Raw genomic sequence first — 26,197 nt, forward strand, 5'->3', positions numbered from 1 at the left:
TATTGACAGCAATATTAAAAAGTTTTATCTTCTTGGAGTGTGAGTCAGTGAAACACTTTGCAAAGGACGCAGAAGACTCAGCACTGGGACTGGCTGGTGGGAAGGAGCAGCGTAAAGATATGGGAAATGAAGCTGAAAATTATGTCATGAGAGAAGGGGAGCAGGAGGAATGACATGGAGGGAAACTTCACCAGCTAAGAGAAATGCCTTTTATCTTGCACTTTATTTCTGTTTATCCAGCTGCATCATGTTCTAGACCAGAACTATGTTTTCCTCTATGTTTGGAAGTTGCCTTGCATGCTTTTGTATGCTATAGAAAGCGGTAGATACCATGCAGTAGGCTGTTATTATGTACATAATAGCAATCTAGCTTCGAAGTAACATCTGGAGGTTTTTTTGTCTGTAAAAACTCTCCACAAAAATCTAGGATTTTTGTACATGTGGAAGTCCCTTTGAATTTTTTATCTTAAGGTCACTAAATCTTCAGCAATATTTTTTTAGTTTATGATTTATTTGTCCAGGCTGTGCGCTGATGGTGTTATTTATTCCCGTTCAGTCCCCATGTGTTGCCTGATCTAGTTGACAGGTGGTGTCCCTGGTGACAGGGAGGCTGGATTAAAATGATCTCTAAGGTCCCTTCCAGCCTAGGCCATTCTATGATTCTATGATTCTATGATTTTCCATATTTTGTTTGCAAACAAGAGATGCTTCAGAAGAAGAAGAATGCCGTTTTGGTGGATGGTGTCATCCTAAATGGTCCGATAATGGACTCAAGAGCAGGAGAGAAGTTTGTGGAAGAGGCCTGTAAGATTATCATGGAAGAAATCATCCAGAAAGCTGATGATGTAACAGAAAAGGTAAAGCCGTAGAGTATTGTTGAGAATTTGTAATGGAGATAATGAACAGTAAATAGTTTTTTTTTCTAAGCTGTATTTTATTGCACTGTAAGTATCCTCAAAATTGCTTCTAGTCTGTGTCTGGCTCTGAAATAAAGACAGCCTTACAAATTAACAATGATCATATTATAAAATCTTTCAATAACGTAATCAGTGAACGTATTTGCCAGAAAATAACGAGTTTTTCATCCTGGAGTACAATGGTCACTTTCTTTGAGGTGACAAATGGGAGTAGTGTATTTCTTGTTTTGGGGTGCAGGAAGTTATTTGTTTGCTCTTCAGGGGCACTGGTATTGGAGAAGGAAGAACAGTGGATGTGGTACCGCTGTGAAAGGGGACAATATCGGATTGCAATGGGTTTCACAGAACCCCTGCTTAAGAGGCTGTATAGGAAGAGGAGCTGCAAATGAATCATTCTTGCCTTTGAGTATGCACTGTTTGCTTCCATCCCTTGGCAGAACAGCGTCTGAAAATGCTGTGATTACAAATCCTTAGCTAAGGGCAGATTTTAACCTTCAGGCCTCGTGCTTTTCTGCCTTCTAGCATTTCTCGCTCAATTTTTTTATGGTCAGGCAATGCCTGAGACACAATAAAACCGAGATCCTGTGAGATTGGTTTACCAGAGACATTTTTCTGGTGGCGTGCTGCCCTGCAATGGGCAGTTTCACGAAACCAGTGCTGAATGTGGTGCTTACCTTGTACCTTCATAACATCTACTTCTTGGCTAACCTGTTCACTGCTGGTGTCTCCCCTCTCCCCATCACTAGGTTTGTGAGTGGCGAGCCCCTGAAACACTGAAACAGATGCTTGACCTGGAAATGAGGGACACTGGAGAATCTCATCAGAAACTCTTGCAACTCTGCAGGGATGTTATAAAATACAGCGTCAAAACTGGTAGGAATGTGTTTTCTAGTGCAATTATTTCATGTGCTAACTTAGGAAGACAGGATAATATTTACCAAGTTCTGTCACCTTTCAGGAAACCAGGTGTGTGAATGTTTGTTTTCTGCCTGTCTGTGGAAGTATGCAGAGGTTTGGCCGTTTCTGATTGACTGAACGCTGGTCATCATAGGATGGGCTAAAATGTGTAATCGTGGCAACCTAATTGAAAACTAATTCCTGAGATACCATTGACATTAATGGTAGATTCTGTCATTTTGAAGTCTTGTGAAAATCACCCAGACAGGTACCATATAACAGTCTAGGAAAACAGGCAGGAGAAAGACCTTTGGGTGTTAGTAATTTCTCTTTCAGACACTGTGAGAACAGAGCCTTCAGTATTTCAGAGACAGCGCACCACATCTCTGCAGGATTAGTTCTCTACAGCTAACCTTGCTGCAGCATGAGTGGTATAATTCTATCTTAACACAAAACGATGAACCACATCTGTTCAGACAGAAGTGCTGTGCATCAGTAGCTCAGGGTTTTGGATGTGGCATAGCTTAGGCTGTGTTTTGAAAAGTGAGGACATATGTTATAGTTAGTTGTGTATTTGCAAGGCATGTTCCCTGCTACAGTCACAAAGTAAAACTGTAAAATAATTTTGAGAGTGAATGCATGCCTTTGAAAAATCATAGAAAAGTAGCAATACTGATCTACAGAGGTAGTGCTTTAACAGTATGCAGATATAATTACTGAGATACTGGAAGGTGTTCTGTTTATCTTACTCTTGCAAATTGCCTTTAGATTTTCATTTGTTACACTATGCCACATTAGAAAGAATATCCTATATAAAAACATGCTGTGCAAGTAGTCTTTAATCCAAGTATAAACATTTATTGAAGCCCCAGATATAATATAAATAGAGCCATACAGTTTACCTGGTTTTGCATGTAAAAGTACTAGGCTCTGGATTAAAATTTAGATGGTAATCCCACTGAACTGACTTATTTTTATGGTCAGCAATATCATACAATTTTCTCATAATTAGTTATATCTCAGCGTTTCAAGGCAGGTAAACAAATTCTCTTAACTTTTCACTTTAAGTCTGCAGCAAGTTTTTCCAAGCCATTTAACTGCCTCTCTCTGAGAGAGGTTCCTGTATTCTACTGCTTAGAAAATTTGTCAAAGCATCCATTGTGGTCTCTCAAGACCACTGCTAAAAGCCACTGTGTATGCTCCACTGTCAGTCCCCTCCTTTTTTTCCCTTTCTTTTATTTATTTTTTTTTTTATTTTGGCTAACTTATGAACAACACACATTCATTCTATGTGCTACTTACATCTCTCAAACCTTGTTTGGGGATCTGAAAGCGCTTATTAAATTTACTTCCAAGGGATTGTCTAACCTAAGTAAAGGACAGTAATTCCCAAAAATACTGAGAGAATGATGGAGTGAATTGTGGTTTGCAGTGATCAGCGTTCAACTGAGAGGGCCTGTGATATATTCCCTTATCATGTATATCCTGTCACTGCTTGCTTTTATCTGTATTTTCAGGTCATCCAAGATTTTTCAATCAGCTGTATGCTGGAATAGATTATTACTCGTTAGTGGCCCGTTTCATTACAGAAGCACTGAACCCAAGTGTGTAAGTGTAGCTCTTTGTCCTCTTGATGAATTAACGTGCTTTTTGGAATAACATCTTTTTTTGCACCCTGCTTGTCTTTCCGGCCCCCCCCCCTTCTTCTGGTTTCTGTTTACGGTGTTACGGAGGGGGCAGGAATTGTGCAGGAACTTGGGAGAGAAAAGAGTCTGGACTGGTTGAGTAGCCAATCAGAAGCTTGGCTAATCTGATGAAGCCTTTTTTCTAGTTTGTGAGGTGATGTTTAAGAGCAGAGATTTTTTTTTTTTTCCCAATGCTTTTAAACGAGGCTTATATCTTACTTAAAAGATGAATTAATCAGGCTTACTCAGTTGTTCATTTCCTTTGAAGCATTCTGCAGAGTTGGATGCAAATGGTTACTTGTCTACTCTTTGCTTGCAAATGTAAAGCCTGAAAAAACGTGATTGTTGCTTGCCATGGATTGTTACAGCTGAAATTTAAGCATGTGACCTACATGAAAAGCAAACTCCGATGCAATACCTTGAGAGTAGAAGTGTCAATGTGATGCTGTTTCAATTGCTCTACTGTGTCATATCTGTTGTGTTTTTAGAGCTGTGCTTCTGATGGTGATCAGCTTCTGATAGATTAGAGAAAGGTGAAAGAAACTTTTACCCAGTTTTAGCAATATTTTGTGGCATGAGATCTGTATTCTTATACCAATCATGGTGCTTTTATTTTTGTCCAGATACACGTATGAGGTATCCCCTGTGTTTCTGCTGGTGGAAGAAGCAGTCATCAAGAAAATGATTGAGTTCATAGGATGGGAAGAAGGTGATGGTATATTTAATCCAGGTGGGAACAGTTCAGATTTTGAGCTGAGTCATATAAACTGACTAATAACAGTAACTCCATGAATGTTGAATAATGTAGAATGTACTAAACTAATATACTTCCTCTATGACAATGCGACCTTCTTAGCGGATGAGGAGAAAGCTGTGGATGTTGTATACCCAGACTTCAGTAAAGCCTTTGACACTGTTCCCCGCAGTATTCTCCTAAAGAAACTGACTGCTCATGGCTTAGAAATGCATATCCTTTGCTGGCTGAAAAACTGACTGGATGGCGAGGCCCAAAGATGGCGAGGCCCAAAGACTGGTGGTGAACTGAGTTAAATCCAGTTAGCAGCTGATCATAAGCAGTGTTCTCCAGGGTTCAGTATTGGGGCCGGTTCTGTTTAATATCTTTACCAATGATGTGGACAAGGGGATTGAGTGCACCCTCATAAGTTTGCATGTGACACAAGACTGGGCAGGAGTATTGATCTGCATGCAGCAGGAAGAGTCTACAGAGGAATCTGGACAGGCTGGATCCATGGGCCAAGGCCAGTTGCATGAGGTTCAACAAGGTCAAGTGCCGAGTCCTGCACTTAGGTCATAGCAACCCCAGCAGCGCTACAGGGGGCCCGTTAGCTCAGTGGTTTGAGCACGGTGCTGGCAACAAGGATCAACACTGAGGTCGCGGGTTCGATTCCTGCTTGGTCCCCATGTGTTGCCAGGTCTAGTCGAGAGGTGGCATCCCTGCCCAAAACAGGGAGGTTGGACTAGATGATCTCTAAGGTCCCTTCCAGCCTAGGCCATTCTATGATTCTACAGGCTTGGGGAGGAGTGGCTGGAGAGCTGCCTGGTAGAAAACCACCTGGGGATGTTGGTCAACAGCAGGCTGAACATGAGCCAGCAGTGTGCCCAGGTGGCCAAGAAGGCCAACGGCATCCTGGCCTGTGTCAGAAATTATGTGGCCAGCAGGCCCAGGGCAGCGATTGTGCCCCTATACTCAGCACTGGTGAGGCCACACCTTGAATCCTGTGTTTGTTTTTGTGCCTTACTACAAACAAGATACTGAGGTGCTGGAGCTTGTCCATAGAAGGGCAACGAAGCTGGTGGAGGGTCTAGAGAACAAGTCTTACGAGGAGTGGCTTAGGGGATCGAGTTGTTCAGCTCGGAGAAAAGGAGGCTGAGGGGAGACCTTATCACTCTCTACAACTACCTGAAAGGACATTGTAATGAGAAGGGGATTCGTCTTGTTTCCTGTGTAACAAGCAATAGGATAAGAGGAAATAGCCTTAAGTTGCTTTAAGGGAGGTTTATGTTGGATATTAGAAAAAACTTCTTCACCAGAAGGGTTGTCGAGCACTGAAACAGGCTGCCCAGGGAAGTGATTGCATCACCATCCCTGGAAGTATTCCAAAGATGTGTAGATGTGCTCAGGGACGTGATTTAGTGGTGGGTCTGGTGTTGCTAGGTGAATGATTGGACTCAATGATCTTAGAGGTATTTTCCAACCTAAAAGATTCTATGATTTGAAAATGTACACAAAAATCCAGTGGTGCACACACACAACTATTTAATCCAGGTTTACTTTATGTGTTTCTGATAATAATTCTGTGACTCTGATCAGTGAATGAATGAAACCAGTTCTATATTAAATACAATTATATGGAAATTAATTGTTTGTAACTAATGCCCTTTCAGACTTTATTAACAACAATACCGACAGCCTCATAGGACTGAGTGAACTCAGTTGACAAATAGGGAGCCAATTTATGTGCTAGACACCAACCAGTAGTGTCTGAGAGCACTGATCTGTTTATCTGGCCTATCAACTGTGGGAACCAGAGTTTATCTTAGTTGAGAGTGTCATGAGCTTAACTCCTTTGCGTTTTGGTAGTTTTATTAAATACTACAGTAAGGCCAACCAAATATTTCTTAAGCTTCTTGATAAGCCAGGGTTTTCAAATGTTCTGTAAAGCAGTGTTCTAGCCCACTGTATTAAAATAATGAAGCATAATGATATTATTCCGAAGATTATTTGGATAAAAAGGTATTAGGCTAGATGTGAATTGTGCTCTTTTTTTTTGTGCTAGTTTTATGTAAGGGTTTTTCTACTTATTTTTCTTTAGTTTTGTTCCTTGAAGCGAATAAAACCCATCCAGATCTTACCTTGCAGACCTTTCCATTCCCACTTGTCATTATTTTTATTTTTTTTTCTAATGGCTTTTTTCCCCCCATAATACTCTGAGGCCTGATTGCCCAAGAGATCTCCTAGGCTCTGTACAGTGCAGCCACAGCTGAGCTCAGTACAGGCAGCTGAGCTGGCACCGCTTCGGTGTGAATGAGAACGAGCTGTTGCAGGAGATTTTCTGTCGGGGAGGACTGTTTGGGCAGTTTTCATTGTTCACGAGATATCCCCAAAGAGCATTCAAACACGCTCTGTTTCCATGCATGCTGCAAAGCCCAAAATTCATTTTCTGTCTGCAAGCTTTTCGGAGGGAAATACGCTATAATGAATGCATGTATAGTTTAAGTGGTTTATTTCCTTCCCTAGTAGGTCAAGCGCTCACAGGACAGGTGCTGGAACTGTGGCTAATATGCTATTTCTATGTCTCTTTCTGCAGGTGGCTCCGTTTCTAATATGTATGCTATGAACTTAGCAAGATACAGATTTTGTCCTGAGATAAAGGAAAAAGGGCTTTCAGGTTTGCCAAGACTGGTCCTGTTCACTTCAGAAGAGGTAAAAATTAAGCAAGAAAAGCTTTTTGAATTCTGTTTCAGTGTGCACCTCTGGACCCATGAGACGGCTCTCTGCAGCTCCCACCCTGCCCTGTGTCTGAATACAGATTGGTTGTGGTACAGAACTAAATCCACCATAAAGCATTTTAGAAAAAAACTGCTGTATCTTTAGACTGTTGTTCTTTAAATATTTAAAAATATATGGCTAGTTTTAAAGTTTTTTGAATAATATCTATCCAAACTGCTTGTGAGGAATTGTTATATTAGTACATTTATGCTGAAGCTAATTTTTTGAGACTTTTTTCCTTACCTGTTAACCAGTGTTAAGAGTTTATCACTTCATTAGTATGAAATGTTATTAAATCTGACTCCACTATATAGAGGCCCCAGTGGAAGTGAGAGCCTGGTGGTATTAGGAAGTATATAGTTATTAGAATACTTTTAGCTCTGAAGTTTATACTCCAAACAGTTTGCAGTGTAAATAGACAAGAGGCTTATTTTGAAGAGACTCAAGGGATGAAGACATCGCATGCATTGCTCAGGACAGCACAAGTGTTTTAGAACTGAATCCAAATGTCCTAAATAAATGTATTATTTTTTTCCCAGGCAAAATATATTTAGTTGTTTTTCTTTCTGAAGAGTGTGTATATGAAATGACATGCCAGTTCATAGTTAATCCATCACATTTTAAAAATAGCAAAGGAGGAAGAAATTAGGTTGAAACTCATGCTGTTAATGCTTTTGAAGTAAAGCACAAGAATTTTTATCATGAAGTAACATTGTATTTCATTGCAAGATTTAACTAAATTGTATACTCTCATGCTCTAAAAAAACCAAGCATTTAATATCATTACAGAAGAAATTTTATTAGACCCACAGAGTAAAATTATTTTGATGTCTTTATTTCACCAGAAAGACCGAAGCCATAAAACATAGAACTGACCAGGAAAAATAAAATGGTAACTTATATGTAAGGCAGCGCTCTAGATCTCTAATACTTTGCTTGATTCACCAAACCATGTTGTCTGTAGTGCTCAGTAATCACTTGCTGTAAAACTGCCACTTCTAGTAGTTAGGTATTACGGCTATTGTTTAAGATCTCTAGTGTTTATTTGTGGTTATGAGGAAGGAGATGTGCATATTCATATATACTTATTTTAGATCCACCTGTACTGAGTCCAGGTTATGTTACCTTTTTGTTTAGTTCAGATGTGTCATACCGAGAATATATGTAATAAATGGCCTACACTGAAGATAAGTATATAAGAGCTTGTATTGCACAATCTTATTTTTTTTTGTATTTTGAGCTGTCTTTTATTTAGGATGTTATGCTTTTTTTTTTTTAACTGAAGGAATACCTTGATTAGAAGATGATTAAACAGAAAAATGATCCTGGAGAAGTTAACAACCTGTATTTGTTTTCAGTGTGAATAAGGCAAACAGTCTTGGCTTGGAGAAGCCATGAGGCTCTAAGGAATTGACAGTAATGATAAGGAATCAAAACACACGTCTGCTCAAGGCACTTGTGTCAGTTTGGGGCTTGGCTTCAACACTGTGTTCAGATGAAATGATTTTTGCCTTGAGTTGCCAAGTCCCAGAGTTTCAGTCTGGCGCTTGGCAGACTCTAAGAGTTGCCTAACTGTAGAGCAGGGGAATGCACAGACTTGTCAGTGGCTTAATTTGATATGATCTGGGGCTATGTATTTTTTTATATGGTCTTGGATGATGTGAAGGTGTATGGTCCCCACATGCTCTGTTTGGCCTTCAGGAATAAAAAGGCTCCTGGTTCCTGCAAATAAAATGCTTCGCTGCTTAAAATTATGGTGATACACAGTGAATGTTGTTTAAGCTACTACTTGGTAGTTCTCTTGCTGAACTAGTACAGAGAGATTCCTCTTGAGGTAGTAGCAGTAGTAGGGAAATTGTTATATTTGACTTTCCTGAGGGGTGATTTGTGGCTCTGTAGGAGCTGAATACAGCTGTAGTTACAGACACTGGCTCACCTTTCACTGCTTTTTGCTATTTGATTCTCATCTGAACTTTATGCTGACCCAAGGATGTATTGCATTGATCTGAAAGGTAGAAATCTGCTAAATTTGAGGTAACTGAAGGTAGAAGATATGTAAACAGTTGAAATGTGCGTGCTGATATGAGCAGTTTTTTCAGATGCAATGAAACTAAATTCCTCCCCAGTGCAACTTGATCATCAAAGTAATAAAGTGAGAGAACACAGCATTAACTCACCATGTCATCCCCTGTTGAAATTACAACAGACAAAAATGAGCAATAAAACTATCTCGCAATAATGTAATTGCTTTATGCAATCGTGTTTCTAGGAAACTTCTCAAAATCAAAAAAATACAGATTTATCTTTTGTTTTAATGAGCACGGGGGAAAGTACTTCATGTTTGCTAATGTTATTAGGAACTGAAAACTGGCTAGCTATAGTTAAAATAGTACAGCAGCACATCTTAAATGCACTGTTCTAGTTTGATCTTGTGCCCAAGGGCATTCATTTCTTACTACAAATGGCTATGGATTTAGTATTGTGTGATGTAACAAAACTGTGAAAGACATGGCAAGAGTAATTTGAACTCAGAGTATTTAAAATTATTTAAAATTATTTATGTTATCTAGATATAATTTATACCTTTTATCTGGATATTTTTCCCTTTTGGAAGGGGAACTATGAACAAGTGAATTAGGTGACACTTGTGACTGGAGCTGCTAAATGTTCTCTGGTATATTTTTTTCTTAAAATGATGTGGTGTAATTTAGCATAATTGCTTCTAGTAATGATAGTGTGGGGAAAAAAAAAGATAAATTCTTGTATGTTTTCAATCAATATGAAAGACTGCTTTTTTAATCAAAGAAAGTACATTTCATGTCTGTGTAGTATTAAAGTCTTGTCCCTTTTCTGTCCTACTGAGGACCTGACAAAATTCTCCAAGAGGCACAGAAGTACTTGTGGAGGGAAGAAATAACGTATCTTGCAGCCTGTTTTGTTTTGGTATTCCTTTTGTTCTTCTTTTCCCCCCTGCTTTTTGGTATAATCTCTCAGGTGTTCAAGCCTCTCTTATCTTTCTCTCAGTCTTCTGTACCATTATTTATAATAAAATACATGATTTAGTGACTGTCTGTTTACTAGTACACTGAATTTGCAGGTCTGCTGCTTTCTTAGTTTAGAGTAATCTGATTATTCCTTGTGAATCATACCTTTCATGTGAACCTGATGGATAGAAATCAGTGATGGAGGCAACTTATATTTTAAGTGATTCACTAATCAGTTGAAAACATCTCCAAACTTCTACTGAACAACACACAGCCACTTTACAATCATTATTACCATTACTGATGTAATTTGATGTAATGTAAGACTAATTATCCACCTATGTATGTTGTTATTCTCGTAACAGTTTAAATGAATGAGCCCTGAAGGCTTTGTAGATGTGTCATGTTACAAAATTAAGCTTTCTTAAAGCTACTTGATAGCATCAGGTAGTGTCTTTGTATGCCTTTATTTAGAAAGTGGGTGATGGTGGGGGAAACCGTTTTGTCAAAAAGAATAAGAACCCTTTGAGATGATCCATCTTATTAAAATAAGTGTGACAGGCTTTAATACCCTTAATATATTCATGCCCACACATTAAAATGTTGTACATTTTTCATAATTATGTTCTGCAGTAACTGCATTTGTGTGAACTCTCTGGAAGAAAATGGAATTAATTAACCACCTGACTTCACCTCCTGTATGAAAACTAACAATTCTAGACGTCTTCACAGTTGTTGGAGTATGAGTTATTTTAACTCTTTGGTAGTAATGTGTAAAAGAGCCAATTTTGTTTTCTGAGGCGAGCAGTTATAGTCCAAGGCTTGATTCTTGATTCTGAGAACTATGTAGTCCTATGAGATGTTGCATACTCTCAAAACTGACTCCATTGCTGTGAGTCAGTAGGCATTTGGCATGCTGAAGGTTATCCAGAGTGGTTTTGACATCATTTAAAAATATCTTCAGATTAAAAAGGCTACTGTATTTTGAATCCCTAGGCTAATTTTGAAGATGGATTAAGCTGAGATCAGCATACTCTTGTTCTTGCATAAGAACAAATGTGCTTACGCTGGAATAACAGTACCCACCATACAGCAGGTCCTTATAGAGATGAAATACAAATTTTTCAATATTCAAGGTATAACTTTGTAAAAATCCAAAAAAACCCCCAACAGCAATACCACAAAAAAAGATTGTACAAAGTACAGGGCTTACTGTGGGTTTGAGTATCCTCACCAGAGCCATTTTACCACGTTTTGATTGAATAAGTGTGCATTTCTAACATCCTTTTGAGCTGGTGAAGGGGCTGCTTCTTTTGCACTCACTTCACAGGCTTCATACGCTAATGCCCTTTATTCATTGCCAAGTGTGAAGTGGGCTGCACGTACCTGTATTCATTCAAAAATGTCTCTATGATGAGACCTAGCTAAAATTCTTTGCTGAAACAGTAACTTCATTTTCTGAAAAATGCAGACCGGTGCAGACTGTAACCTTTTGCAGCATCTCTATTAACTTTGAAGATGTGCTGAGACCTGTCTAAAATCTGCTTGCTTTTGTAATGGCTTCCAAGATTCACATTCATGTGAACAAGCTTCACAACACTATGATTTTTCAGATCCTTTTGCAGAGAGAGGGCTTTGAAAGTCTTGAAAGTCCCAGTTGTACCATGTCTAAGGGCTTTGCTAAATCTTGGGACCTGAGCTCCTTGATCCTATGAGCCAAGGGTCAATTTAGCATAGTACACTGTCTCTGGCAGTGGCCAACATCTGACATTTAGAGAAAGCAAATACAAAAGTTACGAGGATGAAGTGGTAGAGGCTTTAGATATGTAAGATACATATGAGTCCAGTTTCCAAGGAGTGGTTCTTCTGGACTTTCAGACCTGTCCGTTGCTTCTAGGATTCTGAGTTTAATAGCCATTGGACCTTTCTTCTCATGCATTTCCTAACTCTTCCCCGGTGACACTTAAAAATTTCTACTTTTCATTCTATTACAGAACCAGCTTTAAAAAAAAAAAGTTGTATGGAATAGAGTTTTTTTTGTTTTAGATGTTTTTGCTTGTTTGGTTTTCTTAAACTCACATTTTAACCCTGGTGCACATCCTTCTCCCTTATTTTCCTCAATCTTCAGTGTGTGTCATTGTTAAATATGAGATGGTTTTGGTGCTGTGTAACTTTGTTGGGTTGATTTTTGTGTGAGCGTATGTTGTTGCCATGACTGTTAGCTGCTATTAAATTAATTTCGATGTCACTTTTCACTATACTAAGGAATTGATTTTGTTCATTTTAATTGTATACTTTTTTTCGTGCCTCTTTCATTTACAGTGTCATTACTCAATGAAGAAGGCAGCCTCTTTCCTGGGTATTGGTACAGAGAATGTTTATTTCATCAAAACAGATGAAAGGTGAGCAAACAAAAGGAATGACTGTGGTCTCTGAGCCTTTATAAAATGTAGTAGTGCTGTACATAACCAACCTATTTGAATGTAACTGAAAAAGTTTTAAATCTGTGTCCCTTAGAGGTAAGATGATACCTGAGGAACTGGAGAAACAAGTCCAGCGGGCCAGGAAAGAGGTGAGAGGGGGAGAGCAAGCATGAAGGAGAGGAGCGTATGCAGACTGTGTGCTTGTGCCTGACTGGAAGGAGGGAAAACCAAGAGTGAGAGAAATCTTAAATATAGGGTAGTTAATGTAACAGTGTCTTTCCTACAGGAGCAATCTGTTTACCACAAACTTGTGGAACGAGCCAAGACTTCTAGGTGCTGCACTCTTACGAGTGAGCAAAATTCCACAGGGTGTTTACGACTAATGAAAATCCTTTAGTACAACACTGCTTAGAAGGATTTAACACATTTTTTCTCAAAATCTATTTTGCCCTTGATCCTTTTTTAAACAGATGCAGTATTAGTTTTCCTTAAACAGTAAATTGAAACGGTAGATTTTTTAGTTAGTTACAGCATCTATTGCTCTATCCTTTGCAAGAACTGTAACATATCACTTAGTGACTAAAACTATCATACAAGTTACAAATGGTAAATTTTGTCCTTTCTGCTATTGTAGCAAGAGTGCAGAGATTCTGTCCTGTGCTTCTTTTCTTCTAGGGACTTTGCCGAGTAGAAAGAGAAAGGCCAGCATTTGGCAATGTACTGATGTGTGTTATGGACAACATTAACATACCTTCCTACAGTCTGTAAGACAGCTCTTACTATAGCCAACATAATTTAAAGAGCTTGGAGGACTGAATGGGAATTCTAAGGCACAGAGCATCTTCTTTTGGCTGGGTTAGCTCTGTATGTCAGAGCTGTAGGATTCAGAGCTCAGCCCTTAGTCCATGATCTGTGAATACCAAACAACTAGTGCAATGTCGACGTCATGGGACGCGAAATCCTACTTTGGAAAACCTATTTTTGTTGCTGTCCTGTCATGCACTGGCATGGCCACAACAGCTTTCACTAAGATCTGATGTAGATAAAATTTCTGCCAACTAGACATCTTTTGTTTTCATGCTAGATAGTGTACCTATTGATACATGACAGCCCTAATGACCTAGCAAACTCTTGCTTTCCTCTTTCTGTACTTTATGGTGTCTGTGGAAGGCAACCTCTGCTTTACTCATTTGAGCAAGCTGGGGAAAATAAAAGGAGTGAAATAAAATGGAGCAAGAGGAAGCAGGCTCACAGGAGAATGAGCTCTTTGCTCTTGCAAAAACAGCTCTTGTTTGTTGTAATTACATCTTGTTGATGTAATAATAAATTTAATGGTTATATGAAAGTAATCCTCTGGCATTTTTGATTTTATTTTTTTTTAAAAAAGGTCAACCTGAGTATGGTGCTCTGCAATTTAAAAACAAGTATTCTATGATTAAAATGTTCTGCTTACAGGAGAACGCTATTTCACTTGCATTTTAATGGAAGTTACAGGTATATTGGAAGGTTTTCTTTTCATCAGAGCTTCAGTAAGTGTGTCTGTCCTTAAAGTGCTCTGTTACAACTCTTACAGAAGGACACTTCAGTGAATTACAGTAAATAATGACTCTGCACAACAGAAGATGTATTTGCTAGTGATAGGAGCACAAAATGATCACTATCAATAGGAAGAGCCTTAGGCCTTTTTTTTTTTAGAGAATCTAATCCGGAAGATTTATTTAACTATGTTGTCAAGAGGAATCAAAATTTGAATCCCTTCTTTGCAGGAAAAATGTAATGTAATAATCTTTGGAATTTGTAGAGATTCTAGACTTGTCCCCATATTCAGTCCTGCAACACACTGGCTGCTGGGAGGGACCTTTGACTTTGGTGTAACTGTGGGAGAAAACTGGTGAGAACACTGACAGAATGTAGGTGCAGGAGATGATGCGTCTTTGCCTCACTTGCAAGTGTTTTTCACTTGAACTTAAGGCTAATTTGTAAATTTGATGGATTTTTGTGGTAGATTGAACTAGAAACGAGTGTCCAAGAAGTAATTTCTTGTGAAGATATGGGATTAATTTAAATTCATTCCAAGGTTACCTTTCCCTGCTTTAGCAATTTGTGAAGAAATCTTAAAATACAAATAAATCATAATTCAATACCATTCTAACAGTCCTCTGCACTGATAAAGAATAAAACTGTCAGTGTAAGCTTGAATCAAGCCTATCTGTCTCTATAGCAGATGTGTAAAAGTGGCAACTTTTTTTTTAAAGTGCAATCAGATTTCAGCTGAATTGAAAGCACATGAAAGACTCTTGTGTTCAGTTTGATTTTTCAGCTGATGTCTGATTTCAGTGAAGCTACATTGAGTTACATCAGCAGAGAGATTTACATCATCTGAGAAATTTAATTCACTGCAAAGGAACTCCAGGGATCCCAGATCGTAGAATTTAAAACAACTTTAGTGCCTCTTTAGTAACTGCATTGTCACGCTGTGGGCCAGATGCGGAACCATACAGAGAATTTCCTTCAGCAGGTACTTAGCAGCAAGTGAGACCGCACAGTCATTGCCAGGGCTGATGTTCTCAGTTTCGTGGAGTTGTTACAGACTCCACAAATTCTGTTCATTGTTTCAGTTTCTGCCCCTAAGGAAGCACAGGCACATAAAATCGTAGAATGTTTTAGGTTGGAAGGGACCTTAGAGATCATCTAATCCAAACTCCCTGCCATGGTTAGGGATACCCTTAACTAGACCAGGTTGCTCAAGGCCTCATCCAACCTGGCCTTGAACATCTACAGGGAAGGGGCATCCACAACCTCTCTGGGCAATCTGTTCCAAAGTCTTGCCACCCTTGTACTGAAGAATTTTTTCCTAAGATCCAGTCTAAACCTATTCTACCTCAATTTAAATCCATTTCCCCTTGTCCTGTTGGTGAACACTCTTGTAAAAAGTCCCTCTCCAGCCTTCGTCTAGGTTCCCTTCAGGTATTGGAGAGCAGTTGTAAGGTCCTCCCAGAGTCTTCTCTTCTCCAGGCTGAGCAATCCCAGCTCCCTCAGCCTGTCCCCATAGCAGAGGTGCTCTAGCCCCTGGATACATGACCTAGTCTGCTGTTTTAATTGCACCTCTGCTATTTGCTGAATGGGAGAACAATGAGCGAAGTCACTGAAACCAGAGTGGATGGCTTATGATGGTTGTCTGAGACTGCGGCATGACGTTTTCTTTCTCCCACCTGTCTAACTTTAAAACTGCCTTGAGATTTCCTGTAGTCACTCTCCTAACATCCAGTTACCATCTACAGCCCTTCCTGTTGTCTAGACAAGGGTAGGAGTGAGAGAACAGCATTTTTTGATCAGTTTTGGGATGGCGATGACTGTCGCAGTCATGGTATGAGTCAGTGCTGCCAAAGGCAAATCGTGTTCCCCGGCTCACCGGGTAGAGAATAGGGTATTGCAGAGATAATGCAAGTGGGAACCTCTAGAGGGATGAGCCCTTTCCTTGTTTAGGGAGCCTGCTGGCTGAGCTAGTAGCTTGCTTTAATTTGACATAATGGCAGCAAGTATGGTAGTAAAATGTGGAAGACTGAGAAATGAAGCTCGATGTATAAAGAGATGTCAAATATCTGGTGTGTTTTGATTGTGGCAAAACTAGCATCTGTCAAAACAGTCTGAAGCTGGTGAAATCTGCCCTGGGATGATGATGGTGTTAAGTGGAAATGGAAAAGACTCTTTTTTTTTTCTTTTTTCTTTTTTTTTTTTAGAAGAAACGAGCATTTTTAAATGCAGTACTTTCTGACGGGAAACTGAAATGTAGACTGTCGTGTCTTTGTCCTGCATTCCTAGACCTTTTTATACTTTAGCTCTGCAGATACAATGGAGAAAATAGGCAGTGCAAATGACTTTCTTTTGTTTTGAATCCTATTGCAGGGGTCAGCACCATTTCTTGTCTGTGCTACAGCAGGCACAACAGTTCTGGGAGCATTTGATCCTCTGGATAAAATTGCCGATATCTGTGAAAAGCATGGCCTTTGGCTCCATGTTGACGTGAGTTTGTAAACTGTGTAGTTTTGTCTAACATCGCTTTTTTTGTAGTTGCTGGTTTTCTTTGACTGTTGATGTTTCTTTAAATTGGGCTGCAGTAACTTTTTTGCATAGAGAACAGAAATGCGTTCTGATTTGTCTCTGCTACCTGTGCTGAAAAATAGCAAATAATTTGGTTGTGACAGGCAGTCAAAGCTATTTTGTCATTGTCGGGTTATATTTCAAAATGATTTTAAATTCAATTTCTTCTTGCTGCCTCGTAAAAATGCATCAAAGAAGATTATATACAAATATAGCTTTAGATTCTTTCTACATGGAGAAGGAACACCGTAGAATTGTGATGTATGGTACGTACAAGTTGAAATAAAGGTGTATTTCTGACTCAACCAGTTGTAAATTATCCTGTTTCATATTCACAGGCTTGAGTTTCATGTAGATCTTCTTAAATTTTCCTAAATTGCTGAGGAATTTTTTTTCTCTTTTCTTAATGATTTTAGGTTTGGAGAGTAAAATCCACTCATGAACATTTTCTGGAATAATCATTGAGCCTTTTTATTACTTGAAAGGGTTAGCTGTGTATGTATTTTTTTTGTATATGCATTTTTCTAAAATTAGTTCTCTTCATATTTTCTAAAATTGCATTCTCTTTATATTTGCAATGCCACAAATGCAGAATAGCTAGATGAAAAGCTGTGGAACAATGAGAGAATCTGGAGCAACATTAATGGAGATTTTTAGGCCTGCTCTAAATTTTTGAAGTGTTTGTTTAATGTTGAGTATCTAAAGAAAAATCACATGTGCACTTCAAATAGCTGTCTCACAGACATTAGTAAATAAGGTCACTTTATGCATGAGTCAAAAGAGTTTTCTTATTGACTTGGAGGCAAAGATGCAGAATTTAGTCCTAATATTTAAAGTGTCTCCTCATGGCTATGTGCCAGTGAGAAAGACCCAGATTTCCAGCAGAAGTACATCATTCACATTAGTCTCTTGTGTGTCTGTGCATAGTCAAAGAAAAGAGGAGTGTATTCAGAGTCTGTGAAGGGGTCTTAAGTGGGTTGAAAAGATGTGACTGGAGCCATCTCCAGTTTCTGCAGGAGACCAACGAGTACTCTCCTAATATGCTCCCTGTAGCTGAATATCTAAAATTAGGTGGGATGGACCTGGGCCATATTCTGAACTATATACTTCAGAGGCAATTTATAGTGTTTTGTAAAGAATTAACTTTTTTCTTCTGATTTTGCCTCGTGTTAAAGTATAGTAAAAATGTCAGTAGAATAACTAGGTTTACTAGAATAATATGTAGAAAGGTACATTGATACCAGGCTTTTGCCAGTCAGGAAGAGTGTACAAGAGACATAGTGAAGAGTTGGATTTTTTTCTTTGTTTTTAAGCAAGCTTAACTCCTTCTAGACTTATAGGCAAGTATATAATATTTCTGAAAGCTTCGAGGATCCATATTCCTCTGAAAGGCCTGGCTTCTTGTTGAATGATTTTACATATTATGCGGTCTGAGTTATAGCAAGTGAGTAGTGCTGTTTGGGCCTGCTGTAACTTCGGAGGAAAAACAAGATATTGTACAATTAAATCAAAGATTAAAAAGCAGCGAAAGTTCTGTCTAAATTAGTTTTCGTGTGTTGTTGTTGGGAATCAGGATTATCTACTGCAAATGATCTCAAAAGCTGTTTATAAGAACATTGTATATGAATGTCAGTGGTGTTATTTCCAGATTTACACTGATGTAGCTCATTTCAGAATGTTTTCTGATCCCCAAAGTTGATATGTTTGCCTTAGGGAGACTCTTTTCATTAAATATGAAATGATAAAACTTAGGATTCTTAGGAATGGCAGAAGGAAGTATGTCAACATAAAATCACTGGACTTCAGGTTTCAATTAAGTCAGAAACAGGAGATAAGCTTTCATACGGGGTCAAGCCTAAAACGGAAAAGGGAGTTAAGGAAAAAGTTGTTTTAAGAAGATCATACTAAAAAGCCCAAACTCTCTTAGCAGTCAGGCAGTTCAAAAGCAGAGACTATAACCAGTCTTATTTTGTGCACATTGTAATACTCATACACACGTTCCAGTTACTTAGTGCATTCTATCATACATCAGTGATGACTTTCTTAATGACTTGTTTTGCATCATCAGTACACACTGAAGCTCCAGAACTTACTTATATCATCTCTTTACGTTCATGGAGCATTAAATATTATGTATGAGTGTTTCTTTCCTGCTGGTTGTTACTCTGACTTTTCCTTTTTTTTCCTATGACTAGACTAGTGCAGAAAATCAAATTCGACCTATTAGCCTGTGCTTGGGTAGTTAGTTTAATCACTCTGTGAACACTGTGGTTTCCCTCCTTCGACTCTAAGTGATTTGTTGTATATGGAACACTACTTTTCCTATCCCTAATTACCAATTACATTGCATGAAACACAGGTGATAATCTTTGTGTTTTGAGCTACCCTGTATTGCTCTCAGCTGGACTTGTTATAAACAAAATGTGTCAATCTGGTTTGATCAATCCACTTTCCTTCTTTGAGCAGAATTCCATAAAGGCCCATCCTAGATTAGAGGTTATCTAGTATTTTCGTTAATAACTTGGATGAAAAAGAATACACTTACTAAATTTGAAAATTACGTAAAACTACTGCAAGAGGCAGTAGGAGGACAGGATTAGAAATCAAAGGGATCTTGACAGTTTGGAGAAAAAAGTGGAAAAACTAGGCTACAGTTCAGTAAAGATGGATCTCTGAGTTTAAGCTATAATAATCAACTACACAAACAGGCTGGAGAATGTTGAATATACAGCAGATCTTGAGAAGAAGATCTGGGATTTGCAGTACCTGGCAAATCAGCCATCATAAGCATTTTCAGATAGGGTCTTTCTGCTTGTTGCTCCATCTGCTTTATCTAGATGATGATTCTTGCATTTCAAGAAAGTTAAGGACCTACAGGAGGAAGATTAGACAATAATAAAACAGTCCAGATAAACAAAATCATACCCAGAAATTATGACCAATGAGGAAAGATAAAAAGCACTGATTTTGTTTAAACTAGAAAAGACAAAGAGATAATATGTAATAGTCTATAGATGCTTTAAAAGCTGCTGCAAAAAAGAAAAGGAATAGTCTGTTGTCCTGACCACTGCAGGTATGATAAGCAGTAACACTGTTTAGGACTGATGCTTTAAATCAGTAGGGTTGTTGCTATTACACTCTGAGCAGTTAAGTTGTGCAGTCTCCATCATCAGAGATCTTTTAAACCAGAAAAATTCAGTGATTCTCAGTCTTCTTAGGTGCCTTCTAAGCATTTAGTCTTTGAGCTGTGTAAAGAAGCATTGAAGCACAAATTCTTCCTGTAGTACTGTGGCTTAAGGAGAGACTGAAAGGTGGTGGAGATGGACCAGAGATGGATGGTGGTGGACCTCCAGTACTATCGTCCCTCTCTTCCAGATCTCCAGCTGTAATTTTTAGAACAATGGCAGAAAGTAGCACCAATGGTGCTGCGGAGGCAGCAATGGCTGATATCTCTCTGCACTTTTCACTTTGCTAATCACAAGCTGAACATGTTCATTGATTTAATCATCTCTAGAAAAGACAAGCATTTGACAGAAGGAGATTGGTATGGCTAATCCTGCTTTTGTGGGCAGCACACTGTTGAGATGAACTCGTGAAGGCCTTTCTGGTCTTGCTTTTCAAAGACAGTGTGAAAATGTCGGCTTTTTCAAATTCAGACACGTTTGGATGCAAATTTTGTGAAGATTTATTGTATTTCAGTGGGTTGCTTATGAATTGTGAAAATCAGGGAATAACTTAGTGACTGGTTTGCCTTTGTTTCATTAGAGAATAACAGTAGAATTTATCTATGAATAGGAAGTTCAGTTTGGTTGTCTTCCTGTAACATGGCAAATTTGGGCTAGCTGAAGAAACTCAGTTTCAGGTCATGGTTCTGCCACAAGATTACTGTGAAGTTTGAGGCAAATCCTAAGGTCCCACCTGTAGACCGAGCAGCAGCCCTTTCTTCAGCAAGGATGTTGTGATCATGAAAACAAAATAAGATGTGGTGCATTAATATATTGTATTAATGAGAACAACATAGTAAGACAAGTTATTAACCTTTCATTTCCCTTGTGAGCCCTTACCTTTCCTGTCTCTCAGAGGCAGCAGATCTTATTCATAATTTATGGCGTATGAAGCAAATACTTATGCTAAATACATAGAGCAGCTATCACATTTGTTTCTTTCAAGGAAAAAAAGAAAAAAGCCATGTTTTCTCTGTCCTTAGGTCAAGGATCTTCACGTCAGTTGTTTTCTGTTTGTTTGATTGATTGGTTGGTTGACTTGGGTTGGTGGGATGGGGTTTTTTGATTTTTTTTCATTCATTAGCCCCAAATGTATGAATATTAAATAGGCTGAGTTCTCTGAGTTGATGCCCATCTCAGAGGAGCCTTGCTTACTTCACAGCGAATTTGCTTAAATGGATTCTGCTTGTATGAATATTGAAAACTCTTTTCTTCATATTTAATAATAATTTTTCAAATGTGCTGTATGATGTCTACTGTTTGTTGCGTGTTGTCCTCACCCCTCCCAAGTGGACAAATATTGTTGTTTGAAAACTGAAGAGTCACAGCACCTGGTGGGTGGAATCTGATCCTTGCAGAATTCATGGATGAGAATCACCTTCCCTGACTCCAGTTGCCAGAAATTAAACTTGCATAATAAAAGCTTGTTGTCTGGGTTCCTTCTGTAGTCCATGGAGAGAGACATCTGCAAAAGGCATCACCCAAAGACAGGTATCTAGAAGAGATAAGATGACACTTGATAGAGTTTTACTTGGAGAGCTCCTCACTACAGAGAAGGCCTAAATGACTCTTAGACCACACACTTAGTTCTTAGATGACCTGAGGCAGAAGTGGTGAATCTTACTCCATTTTACTGTCAATTGGATTGCCATGTTTATTTCAGTGGGTGATATTAATTAGCCCGCTGATCATGTAGTAAACTAGATTTCAACTGAGATAAAATGTCTTCAGAAATTATTAGTTGAAGCATTATCAAGAACACTTTCTACAAATAATCTTTTCTTGACTCTATAAATGTTCCAACAGGCTTCTTGGGGTGGCTCAGCTTTAATATCGAGGAAGCATTGCAGACTTCTTCATGGCATCCACAGGTGAGTCAATTTAGTTCATGGGCACACTTACCAAGGGCTGAAATGGAAGTTTTGTGGTGTGTTGCAGCTCCGTGAGAGCTGTGTTTTCCAAAACATGTTATTACTATTAATTGGAGAGATTTCTGACCCTATGGGGGAGAGGAGTGAGTAGAAAATGCATGGATTGTGTTTGGCCATTTTTGATTCTCTAGTACCCGTGGTTATAGGTACAATTTCCACCTCCCTTTCTCCGTTTATAAATTTTGCAGGGCTAATTCTGTTGCCTGGAATCCCCATAAAATGCTGTTGGCAGGAATCCAGTGCTGTGCTCTTCTGGTGAAAGACAACTCTGTAAGTCCTCCTGTCTTTTTTTTTTTTTTTATGCAATAGTCTTGTATTGCTGTAACATGGAAGTGGAGATAATTGAAAACTAACTGCAAGTCAGTTTTACTACACTGCAGTGCAAAAGCTGAATGATATTATTTTGAATTTCACCACAAAATTAACAAAGGGTAAGTAAGAGAGCAGGGTCAAACTGATCCAAGTCACTGTACTTGCCAGTGATCAATTGTTGCAGCTAGTGCCCTTGCTGGTTAACTTCTGCACATGATTTGCATTCAGAATTGACTGTTTTGTCACCTGGGTCTGCAGTACTTAAACACCAAGCTCATCAAAGTCCTCAGAATAGCTGTCATCCATTGGGACTGCAGCAGTACTGCGTCTCTGTTTAGAGTAGGCAGAGCTCTTCGCATCCCTTTGCCTGGGTGCAGCAGGGTGGGAAGGAACAGGGACAGGAGTTGGAGCACATGCAGATAAAGGTGCTGAGCCTTCTTTCCTCACTCTATTAGTTCTTCCTCATCTCCAGGGTGATTTAGGCTTTCTGAAAGCCATGACTAATTAAAAAGTCTAGCAAACAAACAACAGAGCTCTGATCTCAAGTGACATGAAGTGAGATGAGTCTGCAACCTAGTAAAAGTCCCTGCTTATATCTTTGTGGAATTCCTCAATCTTAATAAAGAAACAAGTAAGAGGTCAATATTTCAAACTCAGCCCTGCTAAAACTTATGACTGTTGTCCACCATCAGGCGTGAGTTTTATCTTATGCTTCGTAGGTTACGAAGATCACAAAGATATGGAGCCCCTGAGGTTTGCATCACTATTTTGTGGCCATGGTTTGTAAATCACTTCTATAAATCTGTGTCAAAACAGCTGATCGTTTCTGCTCAGCTGCTAGTGGTTAGCTATCCATGTAATTGGTTACTGACTTCTGGTATTAAGAACTGATGAGGTCCAAAGAGCATTGATGCTAATCAGTGCTCTCCTGGAGCTCATTGCCCCAAGTCAGGGGTGAGATACGGCAGGACAGAAAGGAGATGTATGTCTCCTCATTTCGTTAGACTGGAGTCTGTGGGATTAAAGGGGATTATGCTCCAGGACTACCTATCCATTACGTTATCTTTATTCTGGGTAGAAAAACAAGCAGAGTGAAGTTATTGACTAAGATTAATGTGGTGTCTTAATTGCAGACTTGGGAAGAATTCAGTGCTATATTTTTAACTAATTAGGCCCAGTACATAGATATAGCCCCAGGTAATGATTAGATTACTTGGGCTCCATAGTGGAGATTTCTCAGGAAGAAAGAGGAAAGAAATGGAGAGGGAAGAAATATTCTAGCTGCCCTGGCATTTAGAGTTCACTTTACAAACACCATTTTAACTTCAGGGCCCTGGCAGCCTTTCAATATTCTCCTTCCATTGAGTGTAATGTCTGATAAAGCAATCCCCTTCCACTTCTAAATCACAGCTAGGCGATGTAGTGCTGGAAATAGTCGTAGAGCTGAATATAAGGCCATTGAGGGGTGAAAACACAAGTGTTACTTGATAATACAATAAGATCCTGTTGTGCAGTGAGACGTTCTGGAAAGCAGAAGATTTCTGTGCATGAGGAGGAGAGAGAGTGTTTTAGTCTGTGTTTAATTCCTGAAAAATTGATACTTTCATGTTTTGTGTATGTGCCAGTGAAGTCTTTATATGCAAACAGACACACATACAAATTTCAGTTCTTTCTTACCAGCTTTTTGAAAGTGTCGGAATATAAATCCTTAAGAAAAAAAAATGAAATGCATATTTAAAACCCTTTGGCAGAAGGGATTTTCTTCACTTTGATCCTCTCCATACAAGGACAGACAGCTGAATCCAGTTTCCCATTAAAAATGCTATTTTCACACCAAGAAGAGAAAGGAACAGTACTTGGATTGGTTTCTCGCTTTGGAGCTCATTCTCCTGCTCTTGAATTACATATGCCTGCAGATGAAGCACACATCTATGTGTGAACATAATTCTTTCACACTGTGGTTACGAGCTGGAAGAGTTTGGCCGATACTGCTGTGCTAGTGAATGTTCAATGAACCTCGGGTAACTTCTGAAGTGGTGTAATCTGCAAGAAATCAGAGCAGCAAAATGTTAAACATTGATATTAACTCCCATTTATGAACCAAGCCCTAGCTCCCTTTGAAGGTCTGATTAAGGAGGTTTTGTTAGACTGTCTTCCCATTTGCTTTGAGGTTCATTTGGAAACTGTGAACTACCTCAGGATTAGGGTAGAAAAGATAATTTTTAGAAAGAATGATCACATTTTTGCTGTAGTGGTATCACCCTGATTTTCCATTAGTTTGAGCTTTTTGCCGCATAGCATCATTAAAGCAATGTGATTTGGCAATGTTAATAGACTTAAGACATTGCAGCTGGATGGTTGAAATGAAACATTGTATTTAAATATTTTCCTATACAGGTTTAAAAAAAAAAGATAAACTCTAGTGAAATGCTGATAGAATAGTATCTTCCAGCCCTAGTGAAACAAAATTTGAATTATTTTCAAAGAAGTTTAAGGTAGAAAAGACAAATACACGTTAGACTTGATTAGAAGGGAGAGCATTTTCACCAAAGGGAAAGATAGTTAATCCTCTGTAAAAGCTCAGATCAATGACAGTAGTTCTTCAGTGCTTGAAACACTCAAGAGATGCACAGCTATCTCTTTTTCACTGCCATACCCTGAGCAACTTTCAACACCTCTTTAATAAGACAGTTACTTAGAAAACACTTGTACTGCTGTGGCGTGATTGCAGTGACTTTTTAAACACAAAGCTAAATGACTGATATTCTCACAACATTAGTGAGTCAACTTTTTTCTTAAATGTTCTTAAGGTGCTATGAATCAATCTTGAGTTGTACATACTCCTTAAGATCACAGAGCTACTCCAGGCTGTTCTTGCTAGAATCCATACACATATGAATATTATCACCATATAAATAGAAAACCAATGTTTATCACCAATGCTGAAGTCCTGTGACTCATTAGAGTGTTGCACAGGTTAGGCAATCAGCAATCAATTCTAGATAATGAGCAGAATTTTCACTTATTGGTTAAAAATAAATTCTCAAAAAATGTGCCTAATGAACCCCCAGTTTAGCATGGATTGTAATTGACTGAGGGATCGTGGTAGCTGTCTGCAGTGTAATCTCCTCCTCATCAGTGGCAGTATTGCAGAGATAGCTCCTTTCCTAATTCTTTTCCAGAGCAGCTGCAGGAAATACTCTGTTCCCACCATTTTATGCTTGGTGTTAGTCAGCTCTTGAATTGAGTTATAGGGGTGGCCTTTTGCATTGCACTGCTTTTGAGATTTTTCAGAAATGCCATTCAAAAGATGGCCTTTATTGCTTCAGATGAAGCAAATCGGGAAGATGTTTGTCTTGGGGGGAAAAAGCTGAATGAAAAAGGTAATGAAATTGAAATTCACTTTTAACTAGAAATGGAAAGAGATCAGAAAGCTTGCTGTAGGTAGGTATGTTCAACTAGAAAATTACGTTGAATTATTAAACTTTTATTGATTTCAGTTTCAATAGTTAATCATTTATTTGCCATTAACTATCCACATGCTTCATTGAAAGCAAAGGCTATTTGGAACTTCACAGCAAACTGGGGCCTCTGTGAAAATAGTCTATCCATTTTCTAAACTTGTAAGAGTCCCAGTGTAAGGCAGAGCACTACCATTAGTCTCTGTACAAAGGGTAGAAAGATAAAAGATACTGAAGAAATAATCTCAAACTTATCAAACTGGGCAGTTCTAAGGAAATTTTTGCAATGCTTATGAAGAGGTGGAGTGGTTCAGTTGCTGTGTGGAAAACTGTTGGGGTCTTCTTGGAACTGAGAATGTTGAGTTAGAAAACATACTTTCCTGTGGTTTTTTTTTTTTTTTTCCTTACCTTTCTATCATTTGACTAGGAAAACTGAGATGGTTTTTTATGTCTTCAGCATGTTTGAGTTTATTACTTTTGAGACAGCAGTGATCAAAGAGTAACTGCTTTCTTGAGCATAAACTTTATATGGGATTTTTTTCCCCATTTGTCTTCCCCACCCAAACTCTTCTGCAACATTCCCTTTCTCTTTCCTCCTCTTCCTCCTCCACTTCCTTCCTTCGTTTGTCTGACATAATATTTTTCCTCTCACAAAGCATGATTTTTGTTTCTTCTCCTGTTTTCTATAATGATGTGCTGGAGGACGTCCCTGTACTTGCCTCAGGAGAGCGACAGTAGGCAATATCTTCAG

General features: G+C 38.7%; 1 protein-coding gene across 1 annotated transcript in view; it reads left to right on the top strand.

The window, feature by feature from the left end:
* The first annotated feature begins 704 nt into the window (after positions 1-704).
* GADL1 (glutamate decarboxylase-like 1) overlaps positions 705-26,197 on the top strand; it is a 77,254-nt gene continuing 51,761 nt past the window's right edge. Inside the window, exons 1-10 of the mRNA XM_009879242.1 lie at positions 705-857; positions 1,664-1,790; positions 3,332-3,422; positions 4,123-4,229; positions 6,829-6,944; positions 12,317-12,396; positions 12,512-12,566; positions 16,324-16,440; positions 21,549-21,613; positions 21,862-21,943. Coding sequence (XP_009877544.1) covers positions 705-857; positions 1,664-1,790; positions 3,332-3,422; positions 4,123-4,229; positions 6,829-6,944; positions 12,317-12,396; positions 12,512-12,566; positions 16,324-16,440; positions 21,549-21,613; positions 21,862-21,943 — 993 coding nt within the window. The remainder of the gene's footprint in view (positions 858-1,663; positions 1,791-3,331; positions 3,423-4,122; positions 4,230-6,828; positions 6,945-12,316; positions 12,397-12,511; positions 12,567-16,323; positions 16,441-21,548; positions 21,614-21,861; positions 21,944-26,197) is intronic.

This window comes from Apaloderma vittatum, unplaced genomic scaffold (assembly GCF_000703405.1).
Source record: "Apaloderma vittatum isolate BGI_N311 unplaced genomic scaffold, ASM70340v1 scaffold2922, whole genome shotgun sequence".
Taxonomy (NCBI): domain Eukaryota; kingdom Metazoa; phylum Chordata; class Aves; order Trogoniformes; family Trogonidae; genus Apaloderma; species Apaloderma vittatum.